The 16969-nt window shown below is 58.7% G+C and overlaps 1 protein-coding gene across 2 annotated transcripts in view; it reads right to left on the bottom strand.

The window, feature by feature from the left end:
• GPR107 (G protein-coupled receptor 107) overlaps positions 7260 to 16969 on the bottom strand; it is a 65425-nt gene continuing 55715 nt past the window's right edge. The window contains exon 18 of one of the 2 annotated variants that reach the window (XM_021070180.1): positions 7260 to 11794. In XM_021070180.1, coding sequence (XP_020925839.1) covers positions 11698 to 11794 — 97 coding nt within the window. In that variant the 3' untranslated portion in view covers positions 7260 to 11697. The remainder of the gene's footprint in view (positions 11795 to 16969) is intronic. The other variant, XM_021070170.1, reaches the window with a different exon arrangement.

The following is a 16969-nucleotide window of genomic DNA, read 5'->3' as shown; positions in this document are numbered from 1 at the left end:
CCTTACCCCAGGGAGAGCCAGAGCCAAGAGCCAAGATTCGGACTCCTTTGGGCAGATCCAAGGGACACTTCTGAGGGCAGCCCTGACAGCCCCTTGGGCCTGGCCCAGCTCTCCCAGGGTCCCACTGTCCCCCGCCCTCCAGTTATTTCTGCGCCAACCCAGGGGCCCCAGGAGAGATGTGTCTTGTCGCTGCTGCCCGACCAGGGCCCAACCCAGAGCGGAAGCTCAGACAACACTGATGAATGTGGTTGGTGACTCTTCAGCCCCTTGACTCCTCTTTGGCCATGACATTCAGTCCATCCGTCTCTTTGAGGTCGCCGTGCCCTGAATTCACTAACGCGCAGGCCACTGCCTGGAGCCCACTGACTTTTTTCCTGTTCACGCTTGGTCACTCTTATTCCCTGGACCTCAGGTCGCTCATCTGAACAGTGAAGGGCTCCAAGGTTCCTTCTAGCCAGGACATCGTGTGCTGTAACAGTTCCAAACTGGGGTGCAGGTGTTCCCATCGCGGCTCAGTGGAAATGAATCCGACTAGGAACCATGAGATTGCAGGTTTGATCCCTGGCCTCGCTCACTGGGTTAAGGATCGGGTGTTGCTGTGAGCTGTGGTGTAGGTCGCAGACGCCGCTCGGATCCTGCGTTGCTGTGGCTCCGGCGTAGGCTGACGGCTACAGCTCCGATTGGACCCCTTGCTTGGGAACCTCCATAGGCCGCAGATGCAGCCCTAAAAGCAAGAAAATAAAAAAACAAAGAAAAGGGTCAAGGCGAACTGTTTGGTGGAAGAGGCTTTGCAGGAGGAGGGGCCTCACTCCACACAGCAGTAAGGAGCCCCAAATCATGTGCCCCCAACCCCCATCTTCTGCCAGCATTGGCCCAGGGAGCCATGACCACTTCGCACCCAGGCTCCCCCCCCCCCACTGTGCTCGCATGCGATCTGGACAGAGCCGATGGCCGAGCCCCTCCGTAGCGAGTTCGGAGTGGGTCTGGGTTTTTCCGGCCCGGTCCGGAGAGGGAGCTCCATGGGGACACTCGACGAGTGACCATGATGCAGGTTCGATCCCTGGCCTTGCTCAGTGGGTTAAGGATCTGGTGTTGCCGTGAGCTGTGGTGTAGGTGCATACGTGGCTTAGATCCAGTGTTGCTGTGGCTGTGGTGTAGGCCGGCGGCTGCAGCTATGATTCAACCCTCAGCCTGGAAACCTCTATACGCTGCGGGTGCAGCCCTAAAAAGACAAAAAAAAAAAAAAAAAAAAAAAAAAAAAGAACAGCCTCTGCTCCTTCTGACTCAGAAATGCTTCTGGAGCTGGCACTGCCCCTCCCCCACAGGTTAGATGTGGGCTGGGGGCTGGGGAGGGACACCCTCCACCCCACTCTGAGATCCAACAGTGCACCCAACCCCAAGTACCACATTGCTGACTGCTGGTTCCCAGGCGGGGGGCAGAAAGGACAGAAGTGACTCGCGGCTCTGTGGAGGCTGGCCTCTCTTGCCCTCCTGCCAGCCCAGCGGCTCCAGCTCTGGCTCCTGGTGGGTCTCTGCCTCGCACCCCTTGAACGATGCTTGCCAATGCCGCCAAGTTGATGGCAGAGCCCTGCTGGTGACAGAGTGCTACCTGGGCCTGGAGCCTGGGGAGAGACTGAAAACAAGCCAGAGGCAAAGAGCGGGGCAGCTTCTGGCTCCTTCAAAGGGCCTGGTGGCTTCGGGTGACCTCAGGGCAATTGGTCTCTGAGGGCGAGGTCTGGCCCTTAGCCGGGAAGGCCCAGGGCGCCAGGGCAGGCTGTGGGGTTGGGGAGGCCCTGTGACAACCAGGCACCTGATGGTCTGAGCAGCCCCGGGTTCTGCCCTGCTCCGCTGCATGGCTGGGTTTCCCAGCAGCCCCTCCAGAGGAGTAAATACAGCCTTGTTAATAATTGCGTCTGAATCACCCGCACAGCCTCTGGGCGCTCCGTGCTAGGAGTGGCCCACAGGGGCCTGCAGAGGCTCATTATGTAGAGATGATTGAAAATCAATAAAGCCACCCGCAAATGGGTTTTATGAGGCTTGGACCTGGACAGAGAAAAGGCAGGCACCACAGAGACACAGGGAGGGCAAGGGATCCCGCCTGTGGATTCTAGATGAGCTTTCTCTCCAAATCAACAAAGTCAGCTTTATCCCAGGCTCAGCCCTGGGAGGCTTGTTGCTTCCAGCCAAAACCCAGAGCGGTGGGTAGAAAGGACACAGCCCAGGGAGACGGCACAGCTGGCCTTCCAGTCCAGCGCTGGCAGCCTGGCCAGGAGCAGGTCAGTGGCGCCCTGGGACCTCACCTGGGCTGCCTCAACTGTGGACCCAGGCGAGCTACCTCTCATGCTCTCAGTGTTGGGTCTGGGGTCAGGGCTGCTAAAATCCCACCTGGCTGCCTACCCTCAGGGCACCGGTGATGGATGGACGTCATTAGCAGATGCTCAGGAAGGACACTGCATAAATCATGCCCTCCCCTCCCATGACAGCCTTTCCACTTCCTTTGCTAACCATCCACTTCTCATCTCAGAGCCCCAACATTTTCTAGAGTCTTCCAGAAACCTACAGGGAGATTGCAAAGGTTCCTCAGGGCTTCCCAATCCCTTGTGCTTCCCTTCTGTCAGAGTGTTTATCTGCTGGAGCACCTTAGAGTAACAGAAAACCTGACCTAAACTGGCTAAAGCCTAAAGGGAACACTATGGACTCAGGTAACTCAGGAGTCCAGCAGGATCTGCCTTCAGGTGAGGCTTGATCCCGGTTCACAGGCTAAGAGATGATCTGGGTTTCCTCTCTCCACTTCTGGCTCTGCATCCTCAGGGTTTGAGGCCATTCTCAGGAAGGCTCTCCTATTTGTCTGCAGGTGGAAGCTTAGGCATCCCACTTGCTATTTGCATCTTGCCAAGTGACCCATTTCCTCCCCACCCTACCCTGCCAATCGATGTAGGGGGAGGAGGAGACAAGGGACGTGCTGATCAGTTTAAACCAACTGGGTCCAAGCCTGGAGCCAGGAGTAGGGGGTCAGCCTCACCCAAACCACAGGCCTGAGAAATCTGAAGTCCAGTCTGGGATAGAGAAGAGGAGATAAAAGCGTTGAGAGCAGCCAGGCAAGGACCCCACATCACTCCCTCGGGCTGTGCTTACCAGTGCTCTGGCTGAGTAGGGTGCAGTCCGACTGTGTTCCCTCCCTGTGACAACTTGCCCATGCCTTCCCACTGCCCTCAGGGAAAGGCCAGCCTCCTTGGCAGAAGGCCTCCTGGTGCAGCCACATCAGCTTTTCTAGTCTCATCTCTCTGCTCCTGACTTCAGATTCATGATTCCAGCTCTCCTAGATTTGTCCAAGTATGCCAGGCTCTTCCATCACCAGCTAGCACATGCTGTTCCCCCTGCCCGAACACCTTTCCACCACCCGCCGCTTCAGTGAGCTAATTCATCTTATACAAAATGGCACTTCCTCTGTGAAGCCCTTCTTGACCTAGCCAGGGTTGGGTGCGAGGGCTCTATGCTCCCACAGACACCCCTCAGTTTAGATCACTGGTTTTTTGGTTTTGTTTTTGTTCCCTTGTTATTTTTTAAATGGCTGCACCTGCAGCATATGGAAGTTCCCAGGCCAGGCAGGGATCGAATGAGAGCTGCAGCTGCCAGCCTACGCCAGTCACAGCAGTGCCAGATCCAAGCCGCATCTGTGACCTACACCGTAGCTTGTGGCAATGCTGGATCCTTAACCCACTGAGCGAGGCCAGGGATTGAACCTGTGCCCTCCTGATTGCTGGTTGGGTTTGCTGAGCCATGATGAGAACTCCTGGATATTTGTATTCAAGTTTTTCTGTGAACATGTCTTCATTTCTCTTGGCCATGCACCTAGGAAGGAAATTGCTGGGTCATACGGTAATTCTATGCCTCATCTTTGAGGAACCAAGCTTTTTCAAAGCGGCTGCATCATTTTACATTCCATCAGCACATGTATAAGGGTTTCAACTTCTCCACATCCTCACCTTAACCCGCTGAGCCACCAGGGAACTCCTGCAGTGAGTTTTGAAATTGAAAAGTGTGGGCCCATCAGCTTTGTTTCTCTTTGGCAAGGCCGTTTTGCCTACCCTGGAGCACTTGCACTTGCCTATGAATTTCAAGATGGGTTTGTGAATTTCTGCAAAGAAACCAGCTGGGATTTGGGTAAGGATTACACTGAATCCGTAGATCAATTTAGGGGGTGTTGTTGTTTTAACAGTCTTGTTTTTTCTTTTTTCTTTTTTTTTGTCTTTGGCATTTCTTGGGCTGCTTCTGCGGCATATGGAGGTTCCCAGGTTAGGGGTCAAATCGGAGCTGTAGCCTCCGGCCTGCACCAGAGCCACAGCAACGCGGGATCTGAGCCACGCCTGCGACCTACACCACAGCTCACAGCAGCGCCCGATCGTTAACCCACTGAGCAAGGGCAGGGACCGAACCCGCAACCTCATGGTTCCTAGTCGGATTCGTTAACCACTGCGCCACGACAGGAACTCCCAGTCTTGTTTTCTGATCCATGAAGGTGAGATGGCTCTCCATTGCCTTTAGCTCGTCTTTAATTAAGAAATAACTGGTTTTCCTTTATTGACCTGCATCCTCCTTTCTTGCTTTTGTGTGTTTATGTGTAACAGGCCGAGCAGACAGGCACTCCACTGGGGCATGGCAAAGGCCGGAAGTGAGGCGAGAGTGGGGGCCAGGCCACCAGCTGCAAGGCAGCAGCTGATGTAACCCTGGTGAGGGGTGCAGGTGGCTGGCCCGGCCACTGGCAGTGGGGAGAAAGAAACGGGTAGGCTTGAGCCACAGAGCTGGTGCGAGGTGAGGGACAGGCAAGCGTCAAAGAGGACGCCCGTTTTTGGCCTGGACCACACTTACCAGGCGTGGTAATTTCATTTTGAAAGTGTGGCGTCAAAGTGCCTTTAAAACAGTCTGATCTGGCTGGTGCGGAATTGGAGAAGGGGGGTGGGGGCTGCAAGGCGATGGGAGCCGAGGGGAAGAGACCCTCTGTCACACGCTGACCCAAAGGTCGCAGGAGACTCTGGCCAGCGGAACCCAGACTGTGGTGCGGGGGTGGGGGATACCGGAAGGCAAAGAAGCCGGCCTGAGGAGCTTGGCCTATAAGGGTGGGGTGTGGCTTAGTCCAGGAGACTGGTCTTCACACTTGAACCAGCTCTACTGCTGACGGGAAGGGGCCAGCTCCCTTGGAGAGGAGGAAGCGGGGGCAGCGCTCCCCCACAGGCTCACCTCTGCCCCAGGGCCCTACGGTCACTGTCACTTACACGGTGGCCCTGCAGACACTGGCATGTTGAGAAGAACTGCCACCCCCAGTGGGCTCACAGACCACAGCCCCGGCAGGAACGAGACCAGTGGCCACGCCGACTGGGCCTTGGTTCTGCAGATGCTTCCACCAGCAGATTCTCATTGTTTATGAAGTCCAGCAGCCCTGGCAAACTGGGAAGGAGGGAGCTCCTGCCTGGGGCACACCAACCCCTCAAAATACACCCCCAAACCGCAGAGGCAGCTTCTTCTCAGGTGGGGGGGGAGGGATGCTCAGAAGTGCCCGCGGCTCCAGCCTGTGCAAGCGCAGGTCCGTCTGCAGGAAGAAGTCAGCACTTTCTCACCCCACTTAGCAGCCTCATTGCCACGTAGCCCGGGGGGCTGTGCAGCAACCAGCCTGCTGCCCTGACAGATTCCCAGGGAAGGGCAGGTCGCCCAATGGCAGCTGTGCCCTGAAGGAGCCCATGTGGGCGCTGGGAGGACAGAGCAGGGGTGGGGGTGCGCAGGGACTGGGGTGTTGGCTGCTCCCAGTAGCAGATCTGCTCCCCACTTCACCTGCTCTGCTGGCTTATCAGGCAGAGAAACCAGAGGACAAGTGAGCTGTGTTCAGGTCCAGGCTTGAGCTCCCTGGTGGTCTGGTGGTTACGACTCTGAGGTGCAGGCAACTAGGCCTGCCTGGCTTATGTGCAGTCAGGCCTGAAATGCATTTCTAACCAGGGCAGGAGGAAGCCAACGCTGATCAAGCGGAGCAGTTCAGCTGCCCCCCCCAACAGCAACAGCCCCTGCCTGCACCCCCACCCGAATGTCACTGCGACCCCGCCAGGCAGGCTCAGTCAGGACAGTCTTGCCGCTGACTGTGGGCCCAGCAGGAGTCTGTGCGGGTGAGCGCTCGTAGGTGTCCCCTGAATGACGGGACAGGTCTCAAGAAGGGAGCTGGGTACTTCAGCGGTTCTCAAGGTGGGATCTGGGACCAGCCAAGGCGGCACCACCTGGGAGCCTCTTAGCAAGACACTTTCTGGGGTCTCACGAGAGACGTACTGGATCAGAAACCCTGGGCCTCCGATGCTTGCTCAAGCTCGAAAAGCCCTGGATTCGATGGTCCCCAAGGTCCTTGCCATGCCTCTCCTCCGCTGTCCCTTCCCAAGTGGCCTCAGCACCTCGCACCCTGGACAATCTCACCTGATTCCTGGGCTCCACTCTGAGAACGTCCTGCCCCCACTCCTCAGGCTTCAGGCCAGACACCCTTGGAGACCTAAGGGCTCTGCAGAGTCGGGAACAAGCTGGGGGGAGCCCTGGGGAAATGACACGGACTCCGAGGCCTCTTTCTTCTGAGCTTCTGCGATACGGCGAGCCAAGGGCCATTCTAACATTCCCAGGAACACCCAGCAGCATCCAGCAGAGCTCGAGGCCGGGCCCCTGACTCATCCTGAGCACCCCACAAGGTCGGTCAGGTGACCTGGGTGCTGGCCGCAGCTCCGACACCAAGGGGCAGGGGGACGTGGAGGCGGGGACAACCTTCTCTGGCTCCAGGTTTGGCAGGTCCCTGGCCTCCTCTGATTCTGAAGGGGGGCAACCAGCTGGGCTCTCTGATAACCAGCCTCCCAGGGGTGCACCCGAGCCTGTCCCAGAGTCGAGGCTCCGTCATCTGCCTCAGGAGGCAGCAGTGCCCAGGTGCTGACACAGGTGCCCCCTGCCCCCCACCCCCCCGGGGGGGGGAGGGACACCCGTAAATCCCAAGCAATGTTCAGTCTGTTCCCAAACAAAGCCTCTGGAGCTGAAGTCACGTGTGAGTTTCGATAGCAGCTGCCACCGATCTGCTAAGACACAGGGAACTTCTCTAGTAGGTGTCACTATTGTCAGTGGGAGCCAGTGGGAGGCAGTTAACTAATTTAGTGAACAAAAAAGTCACAAAGAAAAAAATTATTCGAGGGAGGTGGAGAAGAGACAGCAGCCCAGAGCCAGCGACTCGCTCAGATCACAAACACACATTTCCGTCTTCCAATCTTTATCTTACACGTTTGCGTCAGAGCAAGAGAACCCATCCCGTGCACCCCCGCGACCGGAGGGCCCCCCCCCACCACTATGTGTACACGAATGCTCTTCAGTGACCTCAGTGTTAAAAAAATACTGAAAACCCCTTCTGCATCCCACTCTAACCTGGAAAGCAAATGATATTTACAGACGTTTTCTCCCCCGAGTGAAACTTATCTCTGGATGAGCTCTGTCTGGGCTTCTGCGGTCACGTGACTGGGCAAATCCAATTTATGATCCGCAAAAGCTGCTCAAGGCGTCAAGAAACCCCCTTGCGTGGCCAGGACTTTGGGATCCACTGGCTTGAGGCTTATGTGCTAAGAAGGCCGACCGTCTGGCCCCTGACTGCTTTGGCTGCCCACACAAGACCTCAAAGCCTGCCTCAAAGTGAGCCTGCTGGCCAGGGAGTGAGCCGGCGTTTCAGCTTCACCGCGGCCTTGACCCGATCCAGAACTCCTTCCGCAGACTTGAGGCCACTGGATCAGATCCTCGCAGTCCGCTCTCCTCTGTCCCCTCCCCCAGGCTCCTCCATCACACAGCCCCTCAGGGGACACGCATGTCCCGAACTAGCCCTGAGCCGTGGAAAACCCCTTTCAAGCATAAGCCACGTGGAGCGGGTAGAGGCACCGCCAGGCGACGGGGAGGACCGCGTTCAGCGTGCCGGTCAAGGATGACGTCCCGGTGGTGGTGGCCACGAGCGTCAGCCTCAACTTTCAAGACCTCCTGCCAAAACTGGAGTGAAAGGTGGATCTTCTAGAACGTGTGCTGTGCTTTCCGATACACCAAGAGGGGTCAAGTCCAACTTCGTCAGTGGTTAATGAACTTACTGAAATCTGAAGAGAACGAATAGCAGCAGGCACAGGGGCCCGGGCCTCAGGGAAGCCGGGGCGAGGCCTGGAGTGCGGGAATGGGAGTGGGGGGCTAGGAGCCACTCCCTGTGAAATTCAGCCGCTCGGCTGCCGGAAGCACAAAACCAGGGGTGTCCTGTGGAGTGCACGGAGCAGGGCCAAGGCCGTCATCGGACAGCTCGGGTCCTAAGAGCCTTCCTGGAAGGAAACGCTCCAGGACGGGGCGAGGGCCAGGGCCCCTCACGATGAAAACTGGCATCTCTGACCCGTTCACGGTCAGGAAGGACTAGACTCTGAAGGAGTGAAACAAGACACATACTCAGTGCGGGAGCAGGACATCACACGGTCCAAAGCAATAATACGCGCTCTTGGGATACAATTCCCCTTAGCTTGGAAAACACACCCTTCACACAGCTGCTGGGGAAAACGCTGCGATGCACCAAAGCCTTCCGCCTGAGCCCACGGGGCGTCCATGGGCGTGGGCTGAAGGGCAGAGGGACGAGGGGGGAGACAAGAGGGGGACAGACACAGGCTGTGGAAGGAGAGAGCAGAGATCCTGGCAGATCACAACGCGGAAGCGGCCACCTCTCTGTGACAACCACGTGGAGGGACTTAGGAAGAGACTGGGTGCCACCCTGGCTGGCTGTACACATCCAAGGCAACAAAGAACTGGAAATTGACTCTAAAGGGGTTCCCTGAAAGAAACTGGAACGGACTCAAGCTACCGCCTTAAAACCCTCTCTCACACTAGAGCAAGCTTCTCCTCCCAAGAGCAGGAGCCGCTGCGCCGCTGGCCACATTCCGCAGCATTAAAATGCACTGCTCCTCAAACTTTACAGCACTGAGGGGCCAGAAATCGGCTCATGGAGTCTTTGGCTGCTGGGAAGAGCCAGATTAAGACATCAATGATTGTTCTCGTTGTCCAAGAAATATTTTGCTAGCAAGATACACACACTTTATTAAAGGATCCATTACTTCCTAAAAGTTCACGGCCTCGGCACTTCCAGTCGAGGGCCCCTTTCTCAGAGGAAGCGTGGGTGTTTCACGTGGGCGGAAACGGAGTGGGAGACAAGGCAAAGCTATAAAGACCAGGGGTCACCCTGTGATGCGCCCCAAGCCCTGAAATCCCGCAGGGGCTTATCCATTCCACCGCTGGGTCACAGGAGCCCACGTGGACTGTGAAAACCAGGCTGCGAGAAGCAGGCTGTCCGCTGGTGAAACTGCAGGGCTTGGGACCCCAACCAGTCATCTTTACTTAAGAGCAGAGCTGACTGCTGGTCCAGCTGCTACTCGATAAAGAAAGAACACATTTTCACAGAACAGGAGGACAGCTCACACACACTTTGGTAAAACCTGAACTACCATCTGTCTTCCCAATCTTGGGCTGGGGCCTGACTTCAAACCTGCAGCTGCAAAACCGGATCCAGGCAGATGACCTGCCTGTTGGGAAGGCTGCGTGTGGCCTGCTGTCACTTCTAGACCACTGCTAGTCTCGTCTGTACCTTCCTGTTCCAGAAGGGACAGGACAGTCAAACCGCGGCAGCTCAGCCACCCTGAGTACGAAGAGGCAGCTGGAGGTGCCACACGGGATCTGAACGGCCGGCTGGCAGAGGAGCCGAGCACCTGCCAGAGGAGGAAGGAGCAGCAGGGGCCGGTATCGGCCCCCAGGCGCACCTCCTCAACCTCGTCCCTCCAGCCCCTGTTTCCAACATGTGCATGAGGACGCCTCCCTGGAGACCCTCTCTGGGGGGAGGTTTCCTCAAACCCTTGATTCTTGCCAAGAAGTCTACGGCCCCATCCAGAGCATCTGCCTGCAAGACAAAAAGCAAGCTCGTTCCTCTGTGGGGACACGGAGGTGGTCTGGCCGCAGCAGGAGACGCGATGCTGAAGCACTGGGGTGGAGCCGAAGCACCGGAAAACCAGGTCTGAACAACACGCCCACCACCCTCCCTGCCACAAGCTCCACCTTCACAGAAAAGGGTCCCTCCGACGAATACTGAGGGCGGACTTCCCTGCCTGGGAAGATGAGAAGACACGCGCACCCTCGCTACGAGCCCCGCGGAGCCTGTGCAGCCGCCTGCTCTTCCTCCACGCTCGGCAGGACTGGCCTCAGTGAAGGTCGCGCTGGGCAGGGGACAGAGGGCTCATCAAAGTGCAGGAAAAGAAAGTCTGCTTCCTCACTGGTCACTTAGGAAGGGACAGTGGCACAGGAGAGGGAGAACAACTGTTTTCGGAGACTCTATGGGCTCCCAAACCAGGGATACTGAGCACCGCCCCTAAACCTCGTGGCTGCTGATTGACCCTTTCACGCCAGAGGCAGGAAACCCACCACCAGACACGGTCGCTGTGCAGCTCCCAGAAGGCCGGACCAGCAGGGGCGATGTGGGCTTCTGACACCTGCCGGCACCCCCCTGCGCTGGGAAGCCTGCCTGATGGAGCTGGGTCTCCATCGCCGGTCTCAGGCCCAGGCAGGGCAGCCAAAGCCTCGGGAAGAAACGACTGGCAAGCCCTGCCACGCCCTCGGTCACAACACACCTGCTGAGCTCGTCCCGTCAGTCAAGTGACTGAGCGTCCCGCTTCTCGGCCCTTCCCCTCGGGAGCTCGCCCTGCTCATCTCCAGGCTCTGAAAGTCTGGAAGGCGCCTCGAGGAGATTCTGCATCCCTGAGCCCTGAGAGCAAAACGGCGCAACCACACTCATCTCCTGCACGTTCGTGCTCCTGGCATCCAGGGCCGGGTCTGCCTCCCGCCTGCTCAGACGCCCTCCCTGGCTGAGAGCAAAAGCTCTTTCCCAGCAGCGATCTCCCTGCCCTTTCTGCCCCCAGCTGCTCCTTAAGGAAAAGTCCTCCCGTTGCCCCGTGCCCCGCGCCGGGCAGTCGGGGCGCCAGATGTTGAGGGGAAGGTTGCGGGGAGGGAGGCTTTTCGCGCTTAAGAGCACACTCCTGCCCCGCTTAGGCAGCTCGGGATCCGCTTCAATCAAGAGGACAGCTTCCCACCACCAGGGAGGGCCCGGACCCGGCCAGTGACCCTGCAGCCCTGGGCGACCGCCGTTTTCCCGGGCGCTGTCAGAATCCGGGAGAAAGGTCTGGGGCGACAGGCAGGGCCAGGCCCACCCACCCAGGCAGGTTCTGACTCTGGTTCCCAAACTGACCTCGTCTCCTGTTTCTAGGCCGCTCCCCTCCCCCTTCTCCGGGAGTCCGTGTCCCCGCTCGGACTTGATCACCGCCACAGGCTGGGCTACGCCTGTGTCTGCCTGAAGAGTCCCAGTTAAAAAACCAGAGATGTGAGTTAAAAACAAAGTCTTGCCTTTCCCCTCGTCTGCAGCCCCGCTCCCACCTGCAGGAGAATCCCAGCGGCCTAAGCCGGCCACAGATCCAGCGTCCATGAAAGAGAGTGAAAAGTTAGGTTTCCGTGGCCCTTTGCTCTCAGCCACGTGCTTGGTGGTGTCACCGCCGGGACGTGCCGGCCGCTCTCGTTGACCAACGGGGCTGTGAATAAATGAAGAGTCTCCTTCGACGGCGCCCGCCTGCCCGCCCGGGAGCGGCTCCGTCAGGCGGTGCCTTCCCAGTCGCCCGGGGGCTCCAGCGAGCCGTTGGTCACCTTCTTGACTTTTTTCACGTTCTCCATCACCCCTGGCGTCGTCACTCTGGATGAGGGCAAACACAGGAAAACATCAGTCTTAAAGTAAAGGCCGTCCTTGGCTCAGCATCGCGGCTAGGAGGGGAACGGGCACTGGCTCTGGATTCAGGCCGACCCAGGTTCAAATCCCGACCCGCCCTTGGCTGGCTGTGTTGCTGTGCCCAAGCCACATGACACCCCTGGGCGGCAGGACAGCACGTAATCCCCAGCTCCCAGACTGTCACGAGGGAAAAGGGAGGCCCTCCACGGGGCAGCGTCAATACAGGCTGTCGTCACGGCCAACCTTTCTCTCTCTGCCGTGGCCTCCGCAGCTCGGCTGCTTTTATGCATCACTCACGATTATGAGCCCACTGCCCATCTGCACCGTCACTAACACTCTGAAAAAAAGCTAACCGGCGGTAGACATTTTAACAACCAGCCACAATGGACCACTTCTGGGTCCTGGGCCAGAACCACGGGTTCAGAGGAACCTTCTGGGCCCAAAGATTCTTTGACCATTAAAGGCAGAGAAGCGACTACTTTCTGCAAACCCAGCCTCCCTGGTCTCCGCAGGGTGGGGCCAGGCTGACGGCTGCCAGTGACCTGCAGCTCTGCCTCCACAGTGCGCTCTCCGGGGCAGGGCCCTGACTCCCGGCGCCAAGGAGGTGCCACTGAGCCCTTCACGGAACACGTGGATCAAAAATGGAAGAACAGGGAGTTCCTGTCGTGGCTCAGCAGTAACGAGTCTGACTAGCATCCATGAGGATGCAGGTTCGATCCCTGGCCTCACTCACTGCTGTGAGCTGTGGTGTAGGTCATAGACGTGGCTCAGATCTGGTGTTGCTGTGGCCAGCAGGTGCACCTCTGATTCGAGCCCTAACCTGGGAACTTTCATATGCCGTGGGTGCAGCCCTCAGAAGCCAAAAAAAAAAAAAAAAAAAAGGAAGAACACTGGCCCCCAAGAGCATGAGCAGCTGAGCGTGGCGGCCCCTTCCAGAGAGAGAATCCCAACATGACGTCTCCTGGGAAAGGGGTGCTTAGCAGGAGAGCCTCTTGCCTCACAAGATGTGAGCCAGACAGATTCTAAGGAGCTCTGTATCCAGGAGGCAACCGAGAGGCTCTGCAGCAGGAAACGCCAAGCAGAGATCCCGGCAGGCAGAGCACCGGGGATTTTCAGGGCAGTGAGGCAGCTCTGATTCTATTAACAGCAGACACACATCTGTCCAAACCCAGAGGGCGTACGACGCCCAGAGTGAGCCCCAGCGTAAACTTCGGACTCCGGGTGAGAAGCATGAGTCAGCACAGGTCCATCAACGGTAAGAAACACAGCACTGCGGACAGGACGCTGACCGTGCAGGAACCTAGGCCTATGGGCAAGGGGACAGGGGAAACCTTTGCGTCCTCGGCTCAATTCTGTCCGATGGTGAGCGCCTAACACTGCTCTAAAAGTAGTCTGTTAAAAACAAAGACCTTGGCCCAGCAGCTCCCTCAGTCCTCCAGGAACAAAGAGGCGCCCACGTCCTCCCATCGTGGACCAAAGGGAACTCCCTGGTCAGTAAAGCGAATTCAATCCATCAACCCACAGGCCCGCTCCAAGGACCCTACCTATCCCCCCACCAGCTTCCAAACCCTGTAACCTACCCAGGGCCCCTATTCGTGACACATCTAGAATTTGCCCAGCTGGACCCAACAGGAGGTTGGTAAGGAAAGAAAATGTTCCCTCCTGTCCTTCCTGTCACCCTGCTGCTGCTGTGACCAAGCCTCAAAGCCATCCAGTCCTCCCCAGAGCTGGGGCTCTTCTCAAACAAGAGTCCTCTGGACTTATGGGTTATCTGTGCTTGTGGTGAAGTCAGGACAAGGTGTGCTGCTGGGACATGGCCCCTGTGGGAACCGAGGGACTCTGGCAGAGGCTGTTAGTGAGCAGAAATGCAGCCCCCAAACGAAGGGGACACGGCAGCTGAGAGGACCCGGCGGCGTGGCTTCCTGTCCCTTGGGGCGCCTCTCAGGCCTGACTGACCTCGCTGGGAAGAGCTCCACGCGCCCCAGGCAGAAACGAGCTCCCGGGGCCGCTTCTGAAGGGGCTGACCTTCTCTAGAAGGGGTCATGGGACGTGGTGTGGCTGTAGGACCAAGAGAACCATAAGCCTTTCCAGCTCCAGGAGAGCACCCTCTAGACTCCTCCAAAGCTGTTTTCTTTCCTTTTGGTAAAGAAAGACAACCTAGAATTTTCCAGAAACACTCCTGGTAACAGCCAGAGGTTCTGTGCTACGGCACCGTGTTGAACTGGACAGAGTCCAACACGTGCTGCTGCTGAGGGCGGCGCACAGGCACCACGGCCTGAGGCGGCCGGAGCACCGGGCTCGGGAACAGCCTCTGCTCCGTTTCTGTCCCTGAGAAAGTGCTCCGTGCCAGGCGGTGGGTGACTGCGAAGACAACGCTCACACTGTCAGGACAGGCCCGGGGTGGGGCAGACAGACAGCCGGGAAGAGCCGGAACTGGTGCTCTGCCCAGAAGGGACAGTCTTCCAGAGCTACACGCGAAGCCACTTCGCACAGACAGGAGTGCCGGGTGCAGGTGTGCTGATGCCTCGGGGTGAGAAGGCCCACGGGCTGGAGGGCCTGGGGGTGCTGTGAAGCCTGTTTTGAAAGACGAGGAGCAGCGGCAAGATTGGAAGGGTGGGAGAGGGCAGGAGAGCTTTTCTCAAAAGAAATCTAGGAGCTCCTGCTGCGGTACATGGGTTAAGGACCTGGCTTTGCTGCAGCTGCGGCTCAATTCCTGACCTGGGAAATTCCATAGGCCGTTGGTGCGGCCAAAAATGAAAAAACAACAAGAACTCTTAACAGGAAAAGGCACGGCAGAAACACAGAAAGCTCCCTGGTGTGGTCAGGGAGTGCTAAGCAGCGGCTGGCGAGGGCAGGAGGCAGGAGAGCGGAGAGCCTCCTGCTGCCGTGCCACCAGGGTGCCGATGGGATGCCTATGCTGGGCTTCAGGCCTGGCTCCCGCAGGAACCCTGGGGGGTTAAGAGAAAAAAAGCAGAGATTGGGAGTTTCCTGGAGGCCGAGCAGTTAGGACTCGGTGCCTTCACTGCTGCAGCCCAGGTTCGATCCCTGGTCTGAGAACTGAGACCCCACATCAAGCCATGACACTAGGCCTCCAAGAAGTGGTCACTTGTCCCCCATGAGCCGAGGAAGAGGGAGGCACTTCTGACGGGGATGGGGTGGAGGGGGCGCCGTCAAGGCCCACAGGGCATGAGGGGAGAGGCGAGCCCAGGATGCCGGCAGGCAGGTGGACAGAGGACCTGAAGCTCAGGACAGGCCGGGGCTGGAGCTGAAATTGGGGAGTGGTCAGTGAGCGGAGGGTGGAGGGAGCCTTGGGAGCGAGTGAGCACCCAAGTGAGAAGAGGCAGAGTGGGTGTCCCGGGCCGGGGAGTGAGGGGCGCCGGCACAGAGGGGAGGCACAGGCAGAGCTGGCGAGAGCAGGGGTCAGGGTGAGGCCTGGAGCAGAGCTGCGGCGGTGCCAGAGGCCGATCAAGACACCCAACAGCGGCGATGCCGGGTAGGCCGCTGCGCCCTGGCTCCCCAGCAGAAGCTCTGGCAAGTCAGAGGGATGCCAGGCGGCCACCTGGCCAAGGGCCGCAGGTACGCCTGGCGGCGGGTGACCCTCAGCCCAGCGGTGAGAGAGGAGACCGAGGGGGTCAGAGGACACGGAAAGACAGCCTCATCCCGGCAGGAGGTGGGGCTTCGTCCACTTGACAGCTGCAGGCACATCGCCCTGCGTGTCCTAGTCTCGGTACAAACTCGGACGGGGGACAAACAGCTGAAGAGCCGCCCTCCGACCACCACTGTGCACCACAGACAACCTGCTGAGAGTCCCTCCATGCAGCCCGGCCGGCTCTGCGCAAAGTTCAGGTCAAGCAACAGGCAACAGTGATTTTCCGTCTACACTCGAATCCCGAGGATGCAGGGCCGCGCACCACCAGACGGGAGAGGGCGAGGCCTGCCCTCCTGCCCACCGCCTGCCCACCCTGAGCGGAGATGCCCTCCTGTGGCTCCAGACGAGCACCTCTGTCGCAGCACTGTCTACGCTGTCACACTGTTCCCACAGGAGCCTGGGGGCTTGGGCATTGGTTGGTGCCCACACCTGTATCCACAGCACTGATGGAGCTCACATCGGGCATGAGCAGACCCCACAAGGGGGCAGGCCAGCCCCTCTGGCCACCAGGTTTCCAGCAGAAGCTGCCCTGCTCAGGGAAATGGCCGAGGGGGCCATTCCTGACTTCAAGGGGGCACTGGCCCCAAGGGTCAGCGGCTCCAGGGCGATCAGAGGCAAGGGGCAACCATGCGAAGGGCTAAGCCAACAGAGGAGCTCCCCGTGGGGCCAGGAGAGCGTGACATGGAGAGGCAAGCAGACCAGAGCTGAGCGGGGTGGGGGGAGGTGGCCCCAGAGGAGAGAGAGAGCAGGACCCGGCTGCCCCCCGCTTTCCTTCCACGGCGAAGTGGTGACCCTTCTTTTCCTTGCAGAGCCCGTGTGTGACCAGCAGGGCCTACGAACGTGGGCTAGACGGGCAGAGGGCCTCAGGGCCGGCTCCTTCTGCCACACAAGACTGCCCGCGGCTGGGGCCGGGCCAGCCGGCCCACAGACGGATCTGCTTCCGGAACCAAACTCAGCCTAAACGAAAACCGTCTCTGGCCTTGGAATGTGGAGACGCGTGGGTGAGAGACGGGTCTGTTGGTCTCTAATCCCCCGTCTCTACATTACTGGCCAACGCACTGGAAGGAAGGCAGGAGGTCCTAAGAGGCTAACGGCAACCCCAAGGCTGGCGTTCTGGAACAGGAACCCTGGAGAGACACCTCCTGGGCCCTGGAACCCACTGCAAGCATCTCTTCCCGCTCGCAGTTCGCAAGATGCTACAAATAATCCCAGAACGATGCAGAGATGCTTCCTGTCCCACGTGGGGGTCAGACCTCGCCCCCTCCTTCAGGAAACACCCTCCGCGTGGCTGACAAAGAGCTCCCGACCCCCGGGGAAGCACGGGCCAGAGCTCTGCTGGCGCCTGGCTTGGGCTGTCTCTGGGCGACTTAGGAAGGGCCGTCCAGGAACAGCTCCCCCTCGCGGAAGAAGGAGAGGACAGCCTGAGGCGGTGGCCCCAGAACCTGGCAGGCCTTGCCCCTCACCTGCAGGTGGGTAGAGCTGGCAGGCTGGCA

Source organism: Sus scrofa, chromosome 1 (assembly GCF_000003025.6).
Source record: "Sus scrofa isolate TJ Tabasco breed Duroc chromosome 1, Sscrofa11.1, whole genome shotgun sequence".
NCBI classification, from domain to species: domain Eukaryota; kingdom Metazoa; phylum Chordata; class Mammalia; order Artiodactyla; family Suidae; genus Sus; species Sus scrofa.
The sequence above is the reverse complement of the archived record's forward strand: the minus strand, read 5'-3'. Positions and strand labels throughout refer to the sequence as shown.